General features: G+C 39.5%; 1 protein-coding gene across 1 annotated transcript; it reads left to right on the forward strand.

The window, feature by feature from the left end:
• Nucleotides 1-3,210: 3,210 nt before the first annotated feature.
• On the forward strand, nt 3,211-6,958 carry LOC118722972 (ferritin heavy chain A-like). The gene is made up of 4 exons (XM_036445118.1): nt 3,211-3,306; nt 3,962-4,105; nt 5,039-5,164; nt 6,866-6,958. Exons 1-4 carry the CDS (start codon nt 3,211-3,213, stop codon nt 6,956-6,958), a joined length of 459 nt encoding a protein of 152 aa, XP_036301011.1.
• The last annotated feature ends 17,281 nt before the right edge of the window (nt 6,959-24,239 follow it).

Below are 24,239 nucleotides of genomic sequence, written 5' to 3' on the forward strand. Positions count from 1 at the left end.
AAATTTTATATATTTTGTAACTACACTGCTACCCATGGGCTCTCACTTTTTACATTATATATTACTGTAATTTTGTAGTGCTGCTTTGAATAAAGTGGCATCTTATGAGCTGCACATCAGTGATGCTTACTTATCTACGGTTAATGTGGGTTCTTGAGTCAGTAGGAGGGAGCTTTCAGCTCTGATATATCCTGTATTTTCTTAGTAATGGTGTGATGATAGATGAAACAGCAACAGAGTGGCTCGGAGTTTGCTGCTTTGTGGCCTAATGATTTAGATCTGTAATTGCAAACTATGGGCTAGGATAGGGAGAATCACAGTTCTTTTCAGTGGGTTGTCAAAACTATGGGCATCAGACACTGGTGGCAGACCTGCAGTTTCTCCCTACTCTTACCCCTGTCCCAGGCTTGTAATTCCATAGTTTACAATGATCAAGCATTATGTTGTAATAAGAAAAAAACAATATGTTCATAAATATGAGTGTATGTGAAGATTATATCATGCTAATTAACTGGAAAGGTAGCTAGTAGGCTCCTTTATCAAAATGAAAAATACACACACACACACACACACACACACACACACATATATATATATATATATGTTCAAATAATATGGAAAATATTTAAAAATCACCTGTAATGCCACCATAATAAGATACCTATTACTGATGTTGCTGATGTGTTTCTTTCCTCTCCATTTTTCTATATATTGTGCGGTTGTTTTCAAATTATTAGATAACAATATTTTTCAATAAAATTTTATTTAACCCTCAAGAAGAAGAACACTTTCTTCATAGGTATCCAGTTCCGTGTTTTGGCCCAGATGGAATGGTATAATCTTGGAATGTTTACATGAAAATATATCCATCTTTTCTTAAGATCTAAGAAATATCTACCCAGAAATATCCAAACATTCATATGTTCCAGTAAGTAAAATCTTTATTATCTAGATTTACTCTCCTGTAGATGGGGCCACATTAACACAGTAATAATCAAGATTTTATTTGTCTCTACCTTATCACAAAGGACCCTAATCTCCTGAAAGGTTTCCCCCAATTCTATTGGGAGTTCAGGTGAGATTTACACACACTATGAAGAAAACCAGTTAATTCTTAGTCAGCTACCATCCCCTTTCCTCTTCCTCTCTGTAACCTTCATAGGCTCGATATTGCTGAGCGCCCTGGCACTGCCACCTCCACCAGGGTGCAGCCATGGAGGCCTGGGAGCTCTGGCGTGCCCAGCACTGCAGTGGTCTGAGGGGAAGCAGCAGGGCTGGTCTGCTTCTCCTCTCCTATGAGGGGGTCCTCAGTAGTGCCATTTGCGTTCCACATGTTACCAGATTTTTATTGAAATAGCTTTTTAGGACTATATGTAAAGTCTTACTACTCAAAGTGTGGTCCCTGGACCAGCAACACTTGGCAGAATTGTTAGAAATGTGGAGTCTCAGGCCCCCTGAATCAAATCTGCTGCTTAAAAAGAGCACCAAGCCGGGACCGGTTTGGCTCAGTGGATAGAGCGCCGGCCTGCGGACTGAAAGGTCCCAGGTTCAATTCCGGTCAAGGGCATGTACATTGCTTGCGGGCACATCCCCAGTGGGGGGTGTGCAAGAGGCAGCTGATCGATGATTCTCTCTCATCGATGTTTCTAACTCTCTATCCCTCTCTCTTCCTCTCTGTAAAAAGAAAAAAAAAAATCAATAAAATATATATTAAAAAAAAATAAAATAAAAAGAGCACCAAGTAATTTATATACTAATTTCAGTTTGAGAAGCATCTGCTTAAGGTGCCTTCCAGGACTAAGGTATGAATTCAGTTAGGGAAAAGGGCAGGGCAGGGTCAAGAATTAAAACTGGCCCCAACCGGTTTGGCTCACTGAATAGAACGTTGGCCTGCAAGCTAAAGGGTCCCATGTTCAAATCTGGTCAAGGGCATGTACCTTGGTTGCGGGCACATCCCCAATGGGGAATGGGCAGGAGGCAACTGATCGATGTTTTTCTCTTCATTGATGTTTCTAACTCTCTCTATCCCTCTTCTATTTCCCTTCCTCTCTGTAAAAAATCAATAAAATATATTTTTTAAAAGAATTAAAACTGACAAATGTTAGGAATTTTTGTAATGGCCTCTTTCCTTTCATGATGTTATTTATCCTCGAGACTAGGCCAACGTTAAAATGCTTGGCTCCTTCTCTCAGGATAGCTGTCCTCAGGAAACTCCCAGCTCCTCACCTCGAGAGATAGACTTGGTGACCTACCACCCGTATGTCAGCTGCACCAGACATAGCTTAGGCTAGATCTAAGATCCCACCAGACCATGGGAAATTACACTGCCGCTTATTATCACTTTCATGTAATAAGTTTTGAGTTCACACCTATCATTTACAAACCACTTCATTATGGGCAGTGGGACTACCAAGATAAGTACTAGTAAAACAATCTCTACTCTAAAAGGAGGCTAATAAAGTGGTAAATGCTGAGGCAGGTCAGACGTTCTGGGAGACCATTTGAGGAAGGGGCAAAAGCCTCCCAAATGCAGCAGCCTTACTGCAGTGATGAGAAAGCATTACTGTGTCTGATCCCTGCAGCCTGTGTGTGCCAGTTCTCCAGGTGGAACGCCCTTCTTCCATTTCTGTTTCCTACATTCTTACCCACTTCCCAGGCCAGTTTCAAATGCTGATTCATCAGTGAAATCTGCCAGAATCCCCTCAGCTACATGTGCTTTGCCACTTCAGAATCTCCATCATATCCTGTCTTCAGATCATTTATGTGCATTGTAGTCTTGCGGGCAAAGAATGCATTTTAGTGAGTCTTCTTAGATTCCCCATAGGACCTCCTATGAAGTGCCATAAATTATTTTTAAAGAAAAAAATATATTAAAGCTAATACATCTACTTTGTTACCACTTCTCTTCAGGAAGTAGATCTGCCTTCTCAAAACAAAGAGGAAACATGAAAGAGTGTGCTTTAAACTGGTTGGTATATTAGGGAGAATTAATTCCACTCCCCACCCCCCATCCCCATACACACCTTTTTCTCAGGTGAGATTGGTGCAGAAACAGTGTCCTCATTCCCAGATGAGTAGCTGTTAATCACAGCTGGGTGGAATTTCATCTAGTTTTCAGCTGAATGAAAGTGGCTATCTGCCTACTAGTATTTAAGAAGTCCATAGCTTGCTGGGCAGCGCTGTTTATGCCTGGTTTTCTCTAAAGCTGAGATGGCAGCCAAAATAGAGATCACGGAAGAGTGTAGTGCTGCTCTGAATAAAGTGTTATCTTATGAGCTGCACATTAGTGATGCTTATTTATCTTTGGTTAGTATGGGTTTTTGAGTCACTGGGAGGGAGGTTTCAAGTCTAATATATCTTGTGTTTTCTTAGTAATGGTTATGCTGTGATGATAGATGAAACAGCAACAGAGTGCCTTGGATTTTGCTGCTTTGTATCCTAATAATTTAGATCTGTGATTGCAAACTATGGGCTATGATAGGGAGAATCACAGTTCTTTCCAGTTGGTTGTTAAAACTATAACCATCAGGCACTGGTAGTAGACAGAATGACTGTTCTCCCATATTGAACTTTAGAGTTAATGTAGATATGTTAGGATAGGTGAAAAAGATTGACTTTAAAATGTCATTTGATTTATACTAGAGTTTTCATGTGTTTACAGCATTGTTGGATATAAGTGCTAGCAAGTGGGGTTTACAAATCTGGTCATTACAGAGGCCATAATAGTTAAAGATTAGGCCCCAGCATGTTAAAATCTGAGTGGCTTTTCTTTGAGGTAGCCTGGGTTTGAATGACAGCTGGGGCCTTCTAGCAGTCAAAGGGCAAACCATGGACCCCAGCCTGAATGAAGGTCTCTTTGGGACAACTACAGAGATAACTAAGTGAGTTTGTGTCAGATTTCCAGCCTTAAAAATCAGCTCGTCTCACCTCCAGTTTCTCCCTATTCTCAACCCTGTCCCAGGCCTATAATTCCATGGAAGAATCAGAAGAACCTAATTTTAGTGCATTCTTTGAAGAACAAGCTAATGTGAAGAGGGAACATGGAAAGGAATTCCTAGAATATATAGGAAAATATGCGAATAAAATCTGCCTTCCAGTGTTTAAGGTGAGTATGTAATTTGTCATAATGATTTTAATGGGGTCTCTGCTGGGTCTAGAGAACTAAATTATTCATTGACACCTAACTTGTTGGGTTACCAATATTGTACATGAGATTATATAAACTGACTTTGATTGCAATTATCTCTTTGTAGCCTCTTCATTTCATTTTGAGTAAATTGCAGCCACTAAGTGGTTGTTTAGCTCTTCCCAATGAGCCACACCTTCTGTGATCTCTAGACAGCAGCATCAGCATCACCTGGGAAGTAATCAGGAATGCAAATTCATGGACAAACTGAATCAGATGTTCTAAGGGTGAGCTCTAAGGACCTGTATTTTAACAAGCTCTCCAAGTGACTCCATGCTCTGGGCATATTGAGAAGCACAAATATCATGGCCTATTTTAGAAAAGTTAGCATCCTCTCTCGAGATTTAATCTAATTCAGATGCACACCCAGGTATATGAAATGACTACCTCTTCGGTGACGTTAAATAAGTACTTTTCACTGGGATGAACACTTCATAGAACTCATCTGAAATGTTAGTGGGGGGTATTAACATCTAGAAACATGCCTACTTTTGTGAGGGTTCTTTTAATTTCAGCTTTATAAAGAGAACCATTAAATGTCGGATAGAGCTAAACTGCCAGTGTGGAATTCCAAAGCTAAGGGAGTCATGCAGGTAGTGGTGCTCCTGGTACCCATGCTTTGTAAGCACATTAAAATTACATGGGGAGCTTTTAAAATCCCGATGCCCAGCACTCCATACCAATTATGTCATCATGTCCGCAGCTGAAATCCAGACACGAGGATTTAAGATGCTAGGCTGTGCCACAAAGTTTAGAAAGTGTTGAGTCATACAAACCTAAACATAATCCGATCTACGAAGTCAGCTGTGAGAAAGCTGTGCCTGAGGTGACTTCCCTGTTTCTCCCCAACAGAGGCCTGAGTTAGATTACTGGGGAACCGGCATAAGTGCTCTGGAGTATGCTCTGGCTTTGGAGAACGAGTTAACCACGCTTCTGATGGAACTGAAGACCACAGCTTCTGACAAAGAAGAGCAGGATGTAAGTTGTTAGTAGCTGGTTCTGAAAACTATGTCATCTTTCACTTTAGAATTATGACTTGCTTCTGGGAAGTGGGTCCAATGTAGTAGATCATCCAACACGTGTGTGCTTTCTCCCAAGGAAGTATATGAACTACTTCTGAGAGGAGATTGGAGGTGGGAGAAGTAGGTACACTGGTAAGAAGGAATGCAATTCATCTCAAAACGGGGAAGATTTCCCAGGAAAAATGTGCTCTGTATAATTACACAAAATGACTTTTGTTGCTGGCTCTTAATTCTGGACAAAGATTGCTTAAATGTTCATAGGTACCAGAGCCGAATGAAAGGTTTACTCAAACAACCTGCTGGGCTCTACCACACCCCTCTCCCACCCTCAGCCAGGAGTTTCTGATTCAATGGCTTTCATGTGGTGTCCCAAAATTTGCATTTCTAACCCATTTTCAGGTTATGCTGCTGCTTGCTGGCCAGGGGCCACACTTTGAGAACCACTGTCCCTGATGGTCCTTGCAAAAGTGAATGTTAATGGTGACTTATTATCCAACAGACTTCTCAAAAGTCTGCCTGGTTAATGGTGTATATTCCTACTTGTGGTGGTAACTTCTTTCTCACCAAACCCTTAGTATCATAGGAAAGCAAATTGAGGAAAATTGCTTTGTACAAAAGTTATCAATCCTAGATGCATATTGTAGTGACTTAGGAGCTCTGAAGAGATACAAACACCTGAGCTTTATTCTACTTACATCTTAATCTTTGGGAATAGGATCTGGGCACCTACTTGAAATCTTCATATCATTAAAAAAACAAAACAAAACAAAACAAAAACCAACAACAACAAAAAAACCACCACAGGGTGGGAAATCACTGCAGCAGAAGTGTTTAAATTAACCTGTACTTTTAATGATATGCCCTAACACTCATACTCATTGAAAGTGGGTATTTGTACTCACTAAAGGTTTTTAAAACATACATATTTTATTGATTTTTTTACAAAGAGGAAGAGGGATAGAGAGTTAGAAACATCCATCAGCTGCCTTCTCGCGCCCTCCCCTCTACCCCCTCCTCCCTCTTCCCTTCCCTTCCTCCCCTCCCCCACACTGGGGATGTGCCCGAAACCAAGGTACATGCCCTTGACTGGAATCGAACTTGCGACCTTTCAGTCCAAAGGCTGATGCTCTATCCACTGAGCCAAACTGGTTTCAGCCTCACTGAAGGTTTTGAATGTCTTAGATCAGTGCTCTTTAAACTTCTTTGTGCATATCAACTGCCTAGTTCTTTCTTAAAATGCAGATTCTGATTTAGTAGGACTGAAATGGGACTTGAGATTCTGTGTTTCTGAAAATCTCTCAGGACTGCAGGTCTATGAGCTGTGATTTGGGTAGGAAGATTGGTTGTTGTTGCTGTTCTCACCTGAGGATATTTTTCCATGGATATTTAGGAAGAGCGAGCAGAAGAGAGAGGGAAAGACAGAGAAACATTGATGTAAGAGAAACAACATTGATTGGTTGCCTCTGACCAGGGACAAGGCCCCAGGAGCTTGCAATGAAGGTACATACCCTTGACTGGAAACTAACCTGGGACCCTTTGATCCTCAGGCTAATCTCTATACACAGAGCAAAACTACCTAGGGCTGGGTAGGAAGAGTTTTGATTGCCTCCTGTTGCAGACAAGGTTCTTAAGGGTGTTTTCCTGTTTATTTCTGTAGATCTTAGAATTCACAAATAAGTACCTGGAAGAACAGAAGAAGAGCACAGAAACCCTAGAAGACCACATAGAATATTGCATGCTTGACCCGTAAAGGAGTAAAAGCCTGCTGAAGCGTTAAGTAAATAGATCTAACATCTGAAGGCACCTAAGCAAGTCTTCCCATTGTAGTAGGTCCCAAAATCGGCTACATAAGAATCTTCTCCATTTGACAGAAGACTGCTTTCCTTCATTGGTGTGTGTATAAATAAATCTGCTTTTGCATTATAATGGTGTAAACAGATTCCTTTTGAAGCACGAAAAGGGTTAATTCCATCCCTATAAGTTTAGTGCATTAGACTTAAAAAACAAAACAAAAACAAAACCTCCTCCTTCTCCCAGGATCCCAACAAACAGCTCAGGCCGAAACCGGTTTGGCTCAGTGGTAGAGTGTCGGTCTGCGGACTGAAGAGTCCCGGGTTCGATTCCGGTCAAGGGCATGTACATTGGTTGCAGGCACATCCCCGGTGGGGGGTGTGCAGGAGGCAGCTGGTTGATGTTTCTCTCTCATTGATGTTTCTAGCTCTCTATCTCTCTCCCTTCCTCTCTGTAAAAAATCAATAAAATATATTAAAAAAAAAACAACAAAAAAAAAACCAACGAACACTCAGATGCAGGATCAAGTTTTGTGAATTTCAATCGGTCCAAGTAGATATAGTATAAATTAAGTAGCAAAACCTACGGTCTAACCTAATGCTTTCCTCCTCTTCTACTTATATACTACATATTTAAAGTTAGATTTTCTTCTAACCAAAGTAAAGCTAACTTCAAAAACATGAGTTCTTGTTCTAGAAATGGTGACTCACCTGAAAGATGTACAGAGGACAGGCAGCTGCAATCCAGGTGCCCTTTCATAGCCTGAGGTATGCATAAGTACCAGGAAGTTACACAGCAATTAAGACTGCAAACTGTGTGGATGTGCTAACGCTATCCATGGTGGGCAAGCTAGCAGCTATTGGGGTAATTACTTTCAGGAGCAAGCAATGAGCATGCAACTTGGGTGGCTAATTCATTGGGAAGAAAGGGGGCTCTATAGGATTGTGTCCTGGCTCCAGAACTTACTAGCTCATGGCCTTGAGGAAGTTTTTGTCTCAATCATTGACTCAGTCATCTTTAAAAGAGTTAATAGTACTTACTTAATTCTCTCGTTAACTTTATGAACTAAGTTTTAATATATAAAAGTATCCAGAACTGCACTTCAGGAAAGCCAATATATAATGGAATTATTATGCTAACTAAATAAGCCAGCCAGAGAAAGGCAAATACCATACAATTTCATTTATATGTGGAAACTAACTGATAAGAATTTGAAAACAGGACAGAAAAACAGGACAGGTAGTTTTCTGGACGGACAAGGGGGTCCATGGAAGAGGAATGCATATGTGAAGGGAAAGAGACAGCCTTTAAGACCAGAATGCTTGTCTTGACTTTCATAGAGGATGGGGAAATGTTATAAGAGAAGCCATACATACACAGAGGATAGAGGGATGTTGCAAGATAAGGGGGTGAGAAATCGGGTGAGCTTTGGCATTTAAAACTGATACTATGCAGAAGAATGAATAATTAGGAAGGCACAGAGGAAATAAATTAAGGAAAGGTTCAATTAAAAAGGGTCATGTTCAGACAAAAAGCTGCCAGCATATATAAACCAAAGATAAAGAGACTCAAAACAGGATTTAGATTTTTTTCCCCCCATTTAAGAGAAAGAGCAGGCTTTTCCCATTTGGGGCACCTTAGGTGACCCTTGCCCAGGGGGCATTTGTATGTGTTTTCAAAAAGCTTCCATTTTTATTTAAAATCTTTTAATCCACTGATTTATTCTTCATACTTTGTTAGACAAGAGCCCACAGAGGGAGAGTCTGCTCACACCAACTCCACATATTCTATATAATAAAATCCTAATATGCTAAGTGTCTGGTCAACCAAAGTTTAATTCTATCTAATAAAAGAGTAATATGCAAATTATCATCACTCTGCTCAAGCCACACCCACCAGCCACGCCCACCAGCCAAATCAGAACAAGTATGCAAATTAACCCCAATCAAGATGACTGCAGCCACAGAGAGCAGTTGAGATGCTTGGGTTTCCCCGGCAAGCTTTCCATACACCCTGGCCATCCTAGGCCTCCAAGGATACAAAGTTTCAATTATAGAAGATACATAAAACCAAACAGAAATGGCAGCAGCCACAGATCGGCTCCACTCCAGGCTACAAAGTTTCAATTGTAGAAGATAAATTCCAGATACCAGGGCCTCTGATTGGGTTGCCAGGGAATGTGGGTTGCCAGGGAATGTGGCCGGCAACCACCATAGGCCCCTCACTCAGGCCACCCCATGCCCCAAGGGAACCCCCACCCTGATCCAAGACACCCTTCAGAGCAAACTAGCTGGCCCCCACCCATGCTCCAGGCCTCTATCCTATCTAATAAAAGAGTAATATGCAGATTGACCATCACTCCAACACAGAATATCTGTCCCCATGTGGTCAAAGATCCTGCCCCCATGTGGACACAAGACGGCCACCACAAGATGGCCAATAAGGGAGGGCAGTTGGAAGGCACCAGTTCTGCAAGGGAGGGCAGTTGACAGGAACCAGGTCTGCAAGGGAGGGCAGTTGAAGTTGATCAACCCTGTAGGGGAGGGCAGTTAGGGGTGGCCAGGCTGGCAGAGGAGGGAAGTTGGGGGCAAACAGGCTGGCAGGAGAGCAGCTAGACATCAATCAGGTTGGTATGGGAGTGGTTAGGGGGTGATCAGGCTGGCAGGCAGAAGCAGTTAGGGGCAATCAGGAAGGCAGGCAGGTGAACAGTTGTGTTCCTACAGTCCTGGATTGTGAGAGGGATGTCTTAGTTCTGCTGTTCAAGATTGTGTTCAACCCAGATGTTTTGAAGTTTCCCTTATCTTTTGGTTGAGTGAATTTTGTTCTCTGGGAGATGCTTCAATAAGGCCTGACATGGATAGTATTCTGAGTACTTGAATTTGCAGAAATTTTACCTGTGGCTTTGACACTTGAAGGACAGCTTATATAAAGTTAAACTATCTGGCTCAAACTGATATATCTGACAGTTATTGTTCCATTTCTGTTAGCATCTACTGTAGCTGCGCCATCTTGACTTCCTCTTTCTTAAGAATAATACAATGTCTTTGTCCAAATGTCCCAAGTTTGCTCTTAAAGTAAATAGAACATCTCTGGCATTTGTAGGATATGTATTAATGGAATACATCTTCGTATTTATCATTCTGGGGTAGTTTTCTCATATCTTGAATGCTTTTTAATATAATATTAGAATATTGTTTCAGAATATTTTAAAAAAATATTTTTTATTGATTTTAGAAAGGAAGGGAGAGGGAGATAGAACATCAGTGATGAGAGAGAATGTGATTGGCTGACTCCTGCATGCCCACACTAGGAGTTGAGCCCTCAACCCAGGGATATGTCCTAACTGGGAATTGAACTATGACCTTCTGGTTCATAGGTTGATGCACAACCACTGAGCCAACCATTTTAAAAAAATATTTGCTTTACTCTATTCTTCTAACTTTCCTTCAATTAGAATAACTCGTTATTCATATTTTGGATCATATTTGCCTATCTCTTTTATCTTTCATGGTCTCTTTTTTTTTAAAAAATATTTTTGATCATTCCTCTTTCACTTGCTACACTTTGTCTGTGTATATGCAATATATCCTGTTCTGCCTTGTCTAGTGTCTATTTTCCTTTTTGCTCCTTGTAACTTTAGTCTTTATTTATAAAATAAATTTATCTACAATTTAATTTTATTACAAAATAATTGTCGGTTCCTTCTATTTCTTTTCTGAATTTTACCAGTCAATAGTTCATATCTTCCTATTGGCTTACCATCAACTTCCTTTTGCTGGCCATGTCTCCCTGAGTTCTTGTATTTATTTTCTTATTGTCTTTCTTCCTGGCTACAATTATATCATCATTTTATACCCTTTTATTAATATTGGAATGTTGTGTTTCAGATTTCCTCTGCTTTGGAGCAATATTTTCCTAGCTGGGTCTTATTTACATGGAAGTTTTGTATCTATTTTTAGTTTCTTTTTTCTTTTGTTTTCCTAGAGTAGCATTCTTTGACTGTTGTAGTTGTACCATTACTCTGCAAATCATATTTGAATGAGTTGGATTTTTCTCAAGTAGGGGAATTTTTATTTTATTTTTTATGAGGCAAACTGACCACATATGCCAAGGATCAAGATCTCAATTATGCCCTAACCGGTTTGGCTCAGTGGATCGAGCGTCAGCCTGTGGACTCAAGGGTCCCAGGTTTGATTCCAGATGAGAGCATGTACCTTGGTTGTGTGCACATTCTCAATAGGGGGTGTACAAAAGACAGCTGATCGATATGTTTCTCTCGTAGGTCTTTCTAACTCTCTATCCCTCTTCCTTCCTCTCTGTAAAAAATCAATTTATTATTATTATTATTTTTTAAGAATCTTGAAGGGAAGGAAGGGACAGGTTTACCAGTTTCTCATTTCCAGAATTCCCTCTTGTATTTCTAGAAGAAATGCCACTTCTGGTACCAAACCTCACATAAATTATAGATCTTAACTTGGTTCCCAAAGGCTTCTATCATCAATATTATCAATACCTTCTATGATATCTTCACCACCTCTTCTGAGGAAACCACCTTCATCAATGAATCTACTCCTAATTTTCACTTTGTAACTCCTCTCTCTTTTAGCAATGCTTTTTCCTTAAATCTACCACTGATATCCAACACTTCTAGGGCTCGTCTGTACATCCTGTTCTTCTCTGAGCCACCTGCAACACTTCCAGGGCTTCCTGAGCTAAAACTTCAGATGCCAAAAAAACTTACCATCCAGGGCACACACAGAAAGAGCATGAAGGAAAGATAACCTGGTACTAATAGGTATCATAAAGCACACACACTAAAATGTTCACTTCCTAAATGGAATTTGGCAGCAGAATAAACCTAATTAAGAGGAATATCACAAATTCATTGTATTAGAATGACAACACAGACTCTGAAGACCCTTCAGAATCCTGCCTGTTGGAATTAGAGATATGACTATTGAATCACTGCATTGAGGTTTTCTGAGGCTCACAGATATTATTGCACCATTATCATTGTATTTACCTTAATCATGAAAAACACAAAAGCATTTATGCCTTTGCAAATAATTTCTGTCTCTGTTTAATAGATAGCATTGAGATATTAGCAGCATAAAGTAAATTTCTTAAAAACACTATGGAGAAATAGCTTCTGAAATATCAAAAAATAAAATTGCTAAATTTTGCACCTCTTCAGTCATACTAAATCAATCATCCCCATTAAACAAGTATTTATGAAATACCTTCTATTTGTCATGGAATAGAAGGCTAGGAATACAAAATTGAATGGCCTTGCTATCAAGATGTGCACAATTCAGTAGAAGATTATGTAAATAATTAGAATTCTGTAAATAATTGGTCAATGCACCAATAAGAGCATGTATGTGACAGAAAACAACATAGAAAAAGAATAACCTTTTGTGCCAGTGTAGGAGGCATAGGAAAATTTCTGATCTGGACTTGCCTTGGTGACTCAAAAAAAAAAAAAAAAATGAGAAGGAGGAATAAAGCATGGTATAGGGTCAGGTCATGAAGTGCCTTTTATGGCAAGTTAATGTGCTTGGGTTTTGTTTGTCAGGGGTTGGGAAATCAACACAGAGTTTAGACATAGATATGGCTTGACCATATTTGCACTTTAGAAAAATAACACTACTATTGTATATATCATGTGATTAAACTAATAAGTAAATATGTTACTGTTTTTTAAGAACTGGGACTTCCTCTGTGAGATACAGGAAATGTAGGATCAAAGAGATTAAGTAAAACTATAGATATTTAATTGTGAATACCAGAATAAACTCATGATATATTTATCTTCATAAAAAAGTCCTAGGTGATCATTGACAAGACCTTGAGACAAGAAGTCATTAGTACCCCCATACCCTCATTTTGGTCTCTAATTACCATTTGTCACTAAATAAAACAAGGGCTCCTTTGAGAGATGGCTGCTTGTAGTTCTGAGTCAGGAAATATATTAAATAATCCTGAAATATGTCATCATATTAGAAAGCAAGGCTATCAAAAATAACTCAGAACCAACTTGAAGAAGTTTCTTTTGGGTAAATATAGCCACTTTTGTGAGAAATAAAACTGCAATGGATTGAAATATACCAAATATGCTTGAACTTATGAGTAAAATATTAAATAATAGCAATAAGTATATATTAATAATAAACAATTATGAAATATTGATAATATAACTAGAAGCCCAGTGCACAAAATTTGTGCATGGGTGGGAGGTGTCCCTCAGCCTGGGCCTGCTCCCTCTCCAATCTGGGATATCCCTCTCACAATCCAGGAACGCTGGTTCCTAACTGCTTGCCTGCCTGCCTGATCGCCCCTGACTGCCTCTGCTTACAGGCCTGATTGCCCCATAACTAGTCCCCTGCTGGCCTGATCACCCCTAACTGCCCCCCCCCCTGCTGGCCTGGTCATCCCTTAACTTCCCACCTGCCAGCCTGGCCACCCCCTAACTGCTCCCCTGCCAACCTGATCACCCCTAAAAGCCTCTGCCTTGGCCCCCACCACTGTGGCTTTGTTCAGAAGGAAGTTGGACATCCAGAAGATGTCCAGTCAACCTGGTCTAATTAGCATATTACCTTTTTATTAGTATATATAAGTATATACTAATAATTATAATAAATAATACTTTATAAAACAGTGAGCACTTTTGGAGGGTGACCAGTACTAGCAGCTAATTCATACTCTGAAAACTGATGAAGAAAGGAATAAAAGATTTAACCTATTTTTCTATATGAACTATTTTAGACTAATCAAATAGTTAATAACTTAATTTGTACAAATTAGTAGTGTGAGAGTTACCATTTTGCCAATCTTAAAAAAAAAAAAAATGGGCAATGGTCACCAGTGGCTACTACTAAGAGGAAAAAAAAAAATTTCACACAAATCAGGCATTTTGTACCTCCTGGTGAAATTACACACTAGTATTTAATGAATTAATTTTGAAAAGGAAAAAGGTACAACTACATCATTTAAAGCCTCAAGATTAAACTGCCACATATAGGAAATATTGCAGAGAAGTATATTAAACAACACAGCAGGAATGCAATCAACAAAATCCAGAGTGTGAGAAACTACAGGTTCTTCAGCAAATAAATTATATGAAAGAAAAAAGGGTGAGGGAGGAAATAGCACTGTATCCTTTATTTGACCCCAATTATAACAAATTTTAAAATTTTAAAACAATAAATATTATGAGATAATGAGTGAAATTTCAACACAGATATAGTATTTGATAATATTAAGGAATTATTATCAGTTTTTAGTTTTTAGATGTGATCATTATATTACGGTTATGTATAAAATAAGAATTATCTTTTAGAGACACAGACTAAAACATTTATAAATGAAATGATAAAATTAAAAAGAAGAGGAAAAGAATTGGGTAAAAATAAAACAAAATTGGTTCTTGTTGAAAATGGTGATGGGATCCTTGAGAGTGTATGACACTATTCTGTATACTTTTTAACAATCACTTTAAGAAAACAATTGCTTTTACGGAACAATTTTGTTTCCCTAACATCTGGATCAGGATAGGGGAAGACCAATTTACTCTTAACCTCTAAATGCTGATATTGTCACTCTACTTTTTTTTTTTTTTTTCTTCCCCTGAGGGGATTGATGGAGAGAGAGAGAGAGAGAGAGAGAGAGAGGAGAGAGCAACATCAGTGGATTGATTGTCTCCGGCACTCACTTGCTCTGACCAGAGATCAAGCCCAGCCCACAACCCCAACCTGTATCCTGACCAGGAATTGACAGGGCCTCACTCTACATTTTCCGACTGGGTCTCCATCTCTACTTTAGAGAGCTCTTTATGATAGTCATCACAGCAACATTCATCTCATTGTGAGTGCAGAGCTATCAGAGTTTGATGAACTAATCTAGAGTTCTCTTTAAGTTGCTGTAGTTATCACTGGGCCCAATGATATCTTGTTTCTTGTTTGTTTGTTTTTAAGTAAAGTGCACTGCAGATTGCCAGCAGTAAATGGGCTATAGGAGTGTTCTTTTTTGCCTAGAAAAAACACACAGGTTTACAAAAAAAGGGGGTGGGGGCTAGAAAACAGTTAAACACAGCTGCCCCCATTATTATCACAATGAAAGGTTCTCCTATAACATTTGCATCAAGATGCCTTCTTCCTGTGTAGCCCATGCAGCTGTTTGGCTCTAACTCACTTCATCTTGCACTTGAATACCAGTGCATACTAGATTTAGTGAAGATTTGGGGATCCTGAACAGGAATTATGGAAAAGCACAAAAAGGCAACAATCTAAAATAGAATAATAGTGATTTCACTGCCCCACAGCCTCTCAGCCATTCTACCATCTCTAACAGTTTCTCTTCAGAGCCAATCAGGATATTGAGGGTCCATGCCTACCTGTTTCAGGATTTCTCCATCATCTCAGTGTCTGAATCTCCAACATTGACTTTGGGCGCAACAAAAATTGTTGTTTCTTTAAGATTAGAGAATTCAACTTATTTATTTCTTTTTCCTGATCTTGACCCTGAGGAGCAAAATGTGTTCAGATATTTTCCAAATGTGTGCAGCTATCTCTCTAATTGGAATTCTACTTTTCTCCTAAGCTAATAGTCTTAAACTGTTTCTTACTTCCCAGGATATCAAGCAAATTAACATGCTTTTTCTTTTGCTTACACAATATTTCTGTTAAAATGAGAGTAGGCACTACAACTTGCCTTACACATTGCTGTGCCAACTATGCATATAGAAAGAGAACTGCTGTCCTGGTCATGTGTGGGTCAGTGGTTACAGCGTCAACCAATGCACTAAAGGGTCATAGGTTCGATTCCTAGTCAAAGGCATGTACCTGGGTTGCAGGTTCAATCCTCAGCCCCAGTTGTGGTGCATGCGGAGGCAACCAATCAATGTGTCTCTCTCACATCAATGTTTCCCTCTCTCTCTCTCTTCCCCTTCCTCCCTTCTTCTCTCTCTCTCTCAAAAAAAAAAAAAATCAATGGAAAAAATATACTCAGGTGAGGATTCATAAGTACACCCACAGCAAATATACCCATTAAAAAAGTAGCTTTTTACTAGTTACTTTCAGGATGCCTATTGGCTTGAAACATTGTCAGGAAGGAAAAAATAATGGCTATGTACTATGACTGTTTCTTTCTCCTTATTATGGTAAGTTGACCTACTGCTAAGCTAAAAGTATAAACATATCAGAAAAAAGCAACTTAGATGTGCTACTTACTAATAAGCATAAAATGATGCTAGAAATGTGGCACATTTTAAAAGTCATTTGGGGGAGGTGGGGTGGTAATAACATTACCAGTTCCTGAGTGTGCATGATATAGCACTTCTAAATGCTTCAAATTAATGCACCTGATTTACATTAATCATCCTGAATGCTTTTTACAATTAATCCTAGGAACACCTCTGATCGATATACTGTCATTAGTCCCAACTACAGTGAGGAAACTGAGAGGCCAGGGGACACACACAAGGCAGGCTGGCTCCAGAGCCCCTACTCCTAACCACCACCCTTCCTAACTGCCTCTCAGTGGCCATGAACGTGGAGAGGATCCTCAGGGATGAGAATGAGAAACAAAGGTACTGCTGTCTAGTGCTGTGTAGTCTTTTATCTTGATTCTATCTAGCTGTTTCTTTTTCTTTTTGCAGGTTCTCTACCTTGCTAGCTCCTGGTCAAATGAGTCCTCTCAACATGGTGTTTCTTTATTTAAGTAACCAGCCAAAAGTCACCACTGGCTTGGGGCCCCAATTCCAAATTACTCTGAGAAAGACTTAGTCTAGGAACTCAGGGGCCCCTTGCTCCTGGGGACAAACAGCTATGGCTATGAGAGGAAGGCAAGGTCACACTTTATAGATATGGCCGTCACGGTTCACAAAGGTAGTTTTCAGAGAAGTGTATGGGTTGGCAGCAAATCCAAAATGCATCTATTATTAGCCTGGTGTATGTGTTCGCTGCATTGATATCCTTTACATATGCCAGTCTATTTGGATTAAGGTTATAAGAATATTTGTGGACAAATATACCCTTTCAACCAACCCTTCCAGAAAAAAACTTGTTTGTTTTCTTCCATGAGCAAACAAAGAATTTGTGTGGACTTAACCTAGAAATCTGCAGCTGATTTTCTAGGGCCTCCACAGTGAATGACTACAAACTGGGTGGCTCAAGACAATAGAAATTTATTCCCTCACAGTCCTGTAGGCCAGAGGTCCACAGTCAAGGATCTGGTAGGGTTGCTTCTTCCTACAGGGTCTGAGGGAAATACCATTTCATGCCTGGAGCTCAACCATGTCACTTCTGGTGGTTACCAGCAAGTCTTAGCACTTCATGGCTTGTTGAAGCATCATTCCAGTCTCTGCCTCCATCTTCACACTCCTGTCTCCTTGCCATTTCTCCTCTTCTCTTACAGTTTTCATTGGAGGTACAGCCTACTCTAATCTGCTATGATGTCATCTCAAACCTTACCCTAACTACATCTGCAAAGACCCTTATTTCACATTAGATCACATGCTGAGGTTCTGGGTGGACATGGATTTTTTTTTTTTTGGGGGGGGGCACTATTTAACTTTCTACAGCAGCCATTAAGCCTCTTTGTAACTAAGATGCTAGCAGTCCCACTTGTCTTCACTAAATTGATATGTTTTACTTTGATCAAGCACTTTGCTGCATGGTTACTATTCTTAATCATTTCACAAATAGTAACTCTTTTGGTAGTTATGAATTGGTATGTTTTCCTTCTCATTGTCTCTCTGATCTGTGCAGGCTGACAGCCCTTCCCTCAGCAGCTGGTTCACAGCTCTGTAGAGATTCTTAAGAGTTTATTTGAACCAAACTGATGGCATGCTGAGAAGCAGATCTCAAATGCTCCAGAGGACAGTTTTGCAGTTTCTTTTATACATTTGGGATTAAGGAGGGAATGTAAGGAAGATTACATGAAGGTGGGGGATTACAGGATAGTTCACAAGATGAAGTGCTCCCTTGAGGGTGGTTATACCTATGTAAGGTCCAAAAAAGGAGGTCTATTCCAGCATTTTAAAGTTGTGTTAACTTGGGGGGCGGGGGGGGGGGGGGGGAGAAAGAGGACGGTGCTTGCTTAAGGCAAAATAAACCTTTTGTTAGGCCTGGAGCTTGACTACATACCATGACCTGCCTAGTAGGAATTTATGATCAGATACCCCTTGAAGTTACTTCTAGTCAGATTTATTACAGAGCTCCCTTTTCAGTCCACAGCACTCTGTGCATGTTGACTTTGGTACAGAACCACCTGAGACCACCATGTGGTCTCTCACTTAAAAGTAAGCTGTCACCTCCTGAGAGAGAGAGAGCTAAGTTAGAAATTCGTGAAATTGACAGGTAAGATTTAAGATTTCTTGTACAAGCGTCTTGGAAAAAGAGCAGCAGAAAAAGTCCCCAAGGAAAGAAGGAAGGGACACTAATAAAAACAGACAAGTGGCCACAGCAGAAAGCAGAACTGGCTAGGCCAGGTCAGGAGTGTGCCCCGTGCTTCAGAGACAGGGAGCAGGTATCCAAGGCAGGTGTCCCATTATGTTTTTCTCGGTTACCATATTTTTTTCCTCTCTACTCAGAAGCAGAGAGAAAGACAACTCCTCACTGAGGTGATAGGTTGGACTGCATATTTTTTAATATTTGTTTTAAGACACCCTGAGGCTCTATGACACAGTAAGCAGGAGCCAAAGAAGAGCCAAAAAAGAATTCAGCAAATGACTGTTACTTCCTTTCAGCGGAGTAAGCAGTGTAAGTGTTGGTGTAAGATTTGGAGCTACCACTTACTTAGAATTTGCACTTATCAGTCCCCAGGGGTCAGTGATCTTCCTTCAGTAAGTTTATTTCTTCACCAAGTGCAGCAGAGCTACGGTCTCTATTGTGTCTGCGCGCCATAAAATGTTATGGTGCTTGTGGTCTGTCAGAAAAATTTAATTGACAACAGATGACAAAGGTACATTTCACAGAAGAGTAAAAGGATAAAAACAGTACATATGATAGAATCAAAGTACTTACACATGGGAAGGATATTGGCCATAAAGGGAAGAACTGGAAAGCTGAAATAAATTATAATTCCTTCTGTTCCAAAATGAGGAAATCGAAAACTATAACAGCCCAGACCAGGCAAAACTGCTCATGACCTGTACCCTTCAGGAATGAACTTCTGGGTCTCCCCGCCAGGTAAAGAACCAGGCAGGACCAGCTGCGGTTCTTGCTGAAGGCATAGGGGATACAGAATGGGTAGTGGGAAAAGGTAGCTATAAACACCAGCTGCAACCACATAACCAGTCAGAAATAAAGACTATAATGGCCATGAGTATGCCTCCTTATTATTGAGCAGTATAAATACAAAGTAGTTCCTCCTTTTTGTTTTATTATGAATACATTTGTGTACATGTGTGTGTATATATACACATATGCACAAATATCTTTTTTATTTTTTTCTCTTATCCCCATATGCAACATAAGATGTACTGACTTTATATCATAGTCAATTGTATTGATATGCATAAATAGTAATGTTACCTAATAGTATCTTAGTTACAGGATATCTAGGGAAAGAATAAACATCAAATACCTCCTTTCCTGGAGGAGGGGTTAGTGCACTTTGGGTTGTATGCAAGATAATTGTATCATGTTAAGTGGAACTGTGATTATTTTATTGTCTCTATCTTGAGGTTAAGTATGGTTTAAGGAGGTGGGTACACATGCCAAGTTGATAAGGGGTGGATTTATGATGATTAACTTTATGTATCTACTTCACTGGGTTATGTGATAGACAGATACTTGGCTAGCATTTTTTTCTGAGCATGTCTGTGAAGGTGTTTCTGATTAGATTAGCATTAGACCTGGTGGACTCAGTAAATCACATTGCACTTCCAATGGATAGTGGGAAAAGGTAGCTATAAATACCAGCTGCAACCACATAACAATGAGGGTGAGCATCACTCAATCCATTGAAGGCCTGAATAACACAAAGGTTTACATATGTAGTTTCCCTGGAGTACCCTAATACAAGTTACTCCTTTCTTCCCATCTCTTATTTAATATTCCATATAGATACTTCACATAATACCTAGTCACATAGATTGGCATACTCCATCAATTGAAATAAAATTAGTTCACATATAAAATTTTATTTAGCTTTTGAATTGGAACAACAGAAAAACATAATGGCTAACTTTTTCAAATACAACAAACAAGGGATATTACATCAAAACAGACACATGTATATCACCCTGGAAGCATTTTAAATAGATTTTATCTTATTTGGAAATAATCTTGATATCATATATTTATGTAGTATTTTTAATAATTTTACTTGGCTTTAGAAGCCACATTATGTCGGAATTAATCAGACATTTACTAGTGAGGCATGGTTTTTGTTCCAAGATTCTAAGATATCATTGGATAATTTGTCTCACCATTTTATATAAATAGAGCAGTTTAGTTTTGAAAACTATCAGGATATCTAAGCCTAATGGATTTTTAGTATATTTTACTTAGGAATTTTTCACTTCTAATTCTCTAACTTATTTTAAATTTCCAAAAATGCAGTACTTAACTAGAACCGAGCAGAAATAAAGTATAACAAGATTTCATAATATATATGGTTCTTGTTGTTGTTGTTATTGTTTCAAATTAGTCCTGAAGCAAAAGGAAATAATTTTTCTTCACATTTTGCCATTAGCTGCCCTGTCTGCCTAATTCCAACTGGATTTGGGCCCTTGCCAGCATCTCCATTTCTACCTGGAGAAGGAAATGAAGGAGCAGAAATTTGTAGTTAAGGTCTGGCCCTTGTAAATTTGTCTCTGCCTCTCAGTAGCATGTTTTATATACTTGCTTCCTCTAAGAACTTGAACTTGTTATTAATGTTATCCTAGAACCGAGGTTGGGTGAAAGATTCCATAATAGGAAAAAGACCACATGGAGCGAAAAGTCCTATGGAGAAGCCCAGCCCAGTCAGTGATTTCAGCCCGTCCCGTTACCTCCCGAGGACCAGAGTTCTTACCTGTGAAGTGAGGAGACCTGGCTCAGCAGTTCTGAGCCCCTTTTCTGCTGTGGCACACAGAGCACACAATCATCTCCTGAACAAAAACTCATGGAGGCCCTGGCCTGTTGGCTCAGTGGGTTAGAGTGTCATCCCATTTACCAAAGGGTTTGGGATTTGATCTCAGTCTGTGCAAACACAAGTCAACCAATCAATGTTTCTCTCTCGTATTGATTTTTCGTTCTTTCTCTAAATAATCAATAAACATACCCTCATTTTTGGAGATACATAGCAAAGAACAAGTACATTTATTTTTAACCTGTTTTAACGTAATATAAGAGGTTACACTAGAGTCCACTGAGAGCCAGAAAAGACATCAGCATATGAATTTCATTTCCCTTTGGTAGAATAACTAATATAATGTTCTATGCAGGCCTGACTTTTGTTGTTGTTGTTTTTGACATAGCATTCCTAAAAACTGCCGAAACCGGTTTGGCTCAGGGGTAGAGCCCAGGTCTGCGGACTAAAAGGTCCCAGGTTCGATTCCGGTCAGGGGCATGTACATCCCCGGTAGGGGGTGTGCAAGAGGCAGCTGGTTGGTGTTTCTCTCTCATTGACGTTTCTAGATCTCTATCTCTTTCCCTTCCTCTCTGTAAAAAATCAATAAAAATATATTTTTAAAAAAAAAGTGATTACAAGCTTGTGAGTAAAGAAAATCACCATTTATTTCACAAGGGGGAAAAAATCCTTACGTTATTTATAAATGAATTTTGATATTTTTAAGTCCTCTACTACAAGGTGAACTGAACTGCACAGATTTCCTTATGGCTTGATATATTTAATCCTCCAATGTGACTTTCGTAAAGAGTTATAGAGCAAACACACTCCTAAAGCAGTGTTTCCTGGGACAGTGGTCAGGAAAAAGCTTGTGTGGTGATGGAATCTGATATTTGCTGCCGGAAACCTGGGGTTTGGTCCCAATTCTGCTGCTCGCTGTGTGACATTAGGAGAATTGCCTGGCTTTGAAGTTTCAGTTCCCTCTATGTAATCCCTCATAATTAGCTGAACCTTTGTGCCGTGCCAGCACAGCCAAGGGTTCCGTGAGCCTAAGCGAGGGCGGAGAAGGATGTAAAAAAGCCAGACAATGAGAATAAGCTGGGTCTAGGTGGATCTTCCTGTGCTTTGCTAAGGCCACATAGAAAGATCCAGACAGCAAGCTGAGCCTTTATTTTATAGTCAGGTGAACAAGTTAGTTATAATACCATAGTTATAATGTTCTTGTGGGTTTCACTTATTTTGGCAGCACTTGCTGCACCTCCCACAGCCCATTAGCTACCCAGATAAGATCTAGGGAGGTCATAATGTCAAGCTTAATTATGCTAAAAGGGCTGTGCCTTCCAAGCTAGGACTTGTTTGTGGCTTAACCCTATAGCCTCTCCCTACAGACGCTAAGAAATATAGTGAATACAAAAAATCCAATAACTTCTTAATGATACATAAATTGTGGTTGGTTGATACATGCCATTAGGGCGTTTTCCTATTAGTGTATACCTGGAGGGCAGATGCTTATTCTTCCTCTGTACAGAACCACTTTCATGCCACGGCTATTTTTCTTACTTACCAGAATCATGGGAATTTGCTCAGAACTGCAATTTTAATTCCATTTGTGGGGAGCCTATTAAGCATCTACTGTGTACTTTGAAATTTTCAAGAAAAGTATAAGACATTGTTTAGCCTTCACTGCCACAATTTACTTTGCCCTCTTAATTTAAACTCCTTGGTGCTTAATGAAAAAGTCACATAATCTCTCTTTCTTTCTTTCTTTCTTTCTTTCTTTCTTTCTTTCTTTCTTTCTTTCTTTCTTTCTTTCTTTCTTTCTTTCTTTCTTTCTTTCTTTTCTTTCTTCTTCTTTCTTTCTTCTTTCTTTCTTTCTTTCTTTTCTTCTTTCTTTCTTCTTCCTTCCTTCTTCTCTTCCTTCCTTCCTTCCTTCCTTCCTTCTTCCTTCCTTCTTCCTTCCGTCCTTCTTTCCTTTCTTTTCCTTTCCTTTCTTTCTTTCTTTCTTCCCTCCTTCCTTCTCTCCTTCCTTCCCTCCTTCCTTCCCTCCTTCCTTCCCTCCTTCCTACCTTCCTTCCCTCCTTCCTTCCTTCCTTCCTTCCTTCCTTCCTTCCTTCCTTCCTTCCTTCCTTCCTTCCTTTTTTTCTTTCTTCCTCTCTTTCTTCCTCTTTCTTCTTCTCTTTCTTTCTCCCTTCCTCCCTTTCTTCCCCCTCCTTTCCTCCCTCCCTCCCCCTCCCTTCCTCTCTCTCTCTCTCTCTCTCTCTCTCTCTCTCTCTCTCTCTTTCTTTCTTCTTCCCTTCCTCCTTCCCTCCCTTCTTCCTTTTTCCTCTTTTTCTCTTCCTCCTCCTCCTTCTACTAAAACAAACCAATTCTTATTTAAATATATAGTGTAAATATATGTTATTTGGTAATAGCCAAATAACAAACATTGATGAGCATTTGTACCAACATTCAATACGATTTATGGAATGGGATGCTTGTATTATATTTTTAGAGTCTTTATTATTGTCTTAGATACCTGGAAATGCTACAAACATCTTTATAACAACAAAGAAAGAGGGAACTGCATGTACTACACATGGGGAAAACCAGTAAGATATGTGTGACCTCCAAGTTGTCAGTGCCATTTAAATTGATCCACTATTTTAAGAAACCTGTGACAAGAACACAAGTGTTATAGGTTTTGATTTAGTAATCCCACTATTGGGAATTTATCCTTTTTTTTTTTTAAATATATTTTATTGATTTTTACAGAGAGGAAGGGAGAGAGATAGAGAGCTAGAAACGTCGATGAGAGAGAAACATCGACCAGCTGCCTCTTGCACACCCCCTACCGGGGATGTGCCCGCAACCAATGTACATGCCCCTGACCGGAATCAAACCCGGGACCTTTCAGTCCACAGAACGATGCTCTACCACTGAGCCAAACCGGTTTCGGCACGGAATTTATCTTAATGAGTGCAAGCTGTATGTGCATGTGTTTATGAAACAGTAGCATTTGTAAGGGCAGAATCCTGGAAGCAATTGTGCATTAGCTACACAGTGGCTGAGTGAGCACTGATAAATGATATGAAAGAGTCTGTGCAACTATTAACAACACAAATATGTGACTGTAGAACAGTATATTCCAAATCATCTTAATACAAAAATTAAGTAACTATAACTACATAAAGTCAATGTATGCGTAT

Source organism: Pipistrellus kuhlii, unplaced genomic scaffold, assembly GCF_014108245.1.
Source record: "Pipistrellus kuhlii isolate mPipKuh1 unplaced genomic scaffold, mPipKuh1.p scaffold_m20_p_2, whole genome shotgun sequence".
Classification (NCBI taxonomy): domain Eukaryota; kingdom Metazoa; phylum Chordata; class Mammalia; order Chiroptera; family Vespertilionidae; genus Pipistrellus; species Pipistrellus kuhlii.

Coding starts and splice junctions, on each gene's coding strand:
- LOC118722972 (XM_036445118.1), top strand. CDS start 3,211: ATGGCAGCCAAAATAGAGATCACGGAAGAGTGTAGTGCTGCTCTGAAT. Junction 3,307..3,961: donor GTGATGCTTATTTATCTTTG/GTTAGTATGGGT, acceptor ACCCTGTCCCAG/GCCTATAATTCCATGGAAGA. Junction 4,106..5,038: donor TCTGCCTTCCAGTGTTTAAG/GTGAGTATGTAA, acceptor TCTCCCCAACAG/AGGCCTGAGTTAGATTACTG.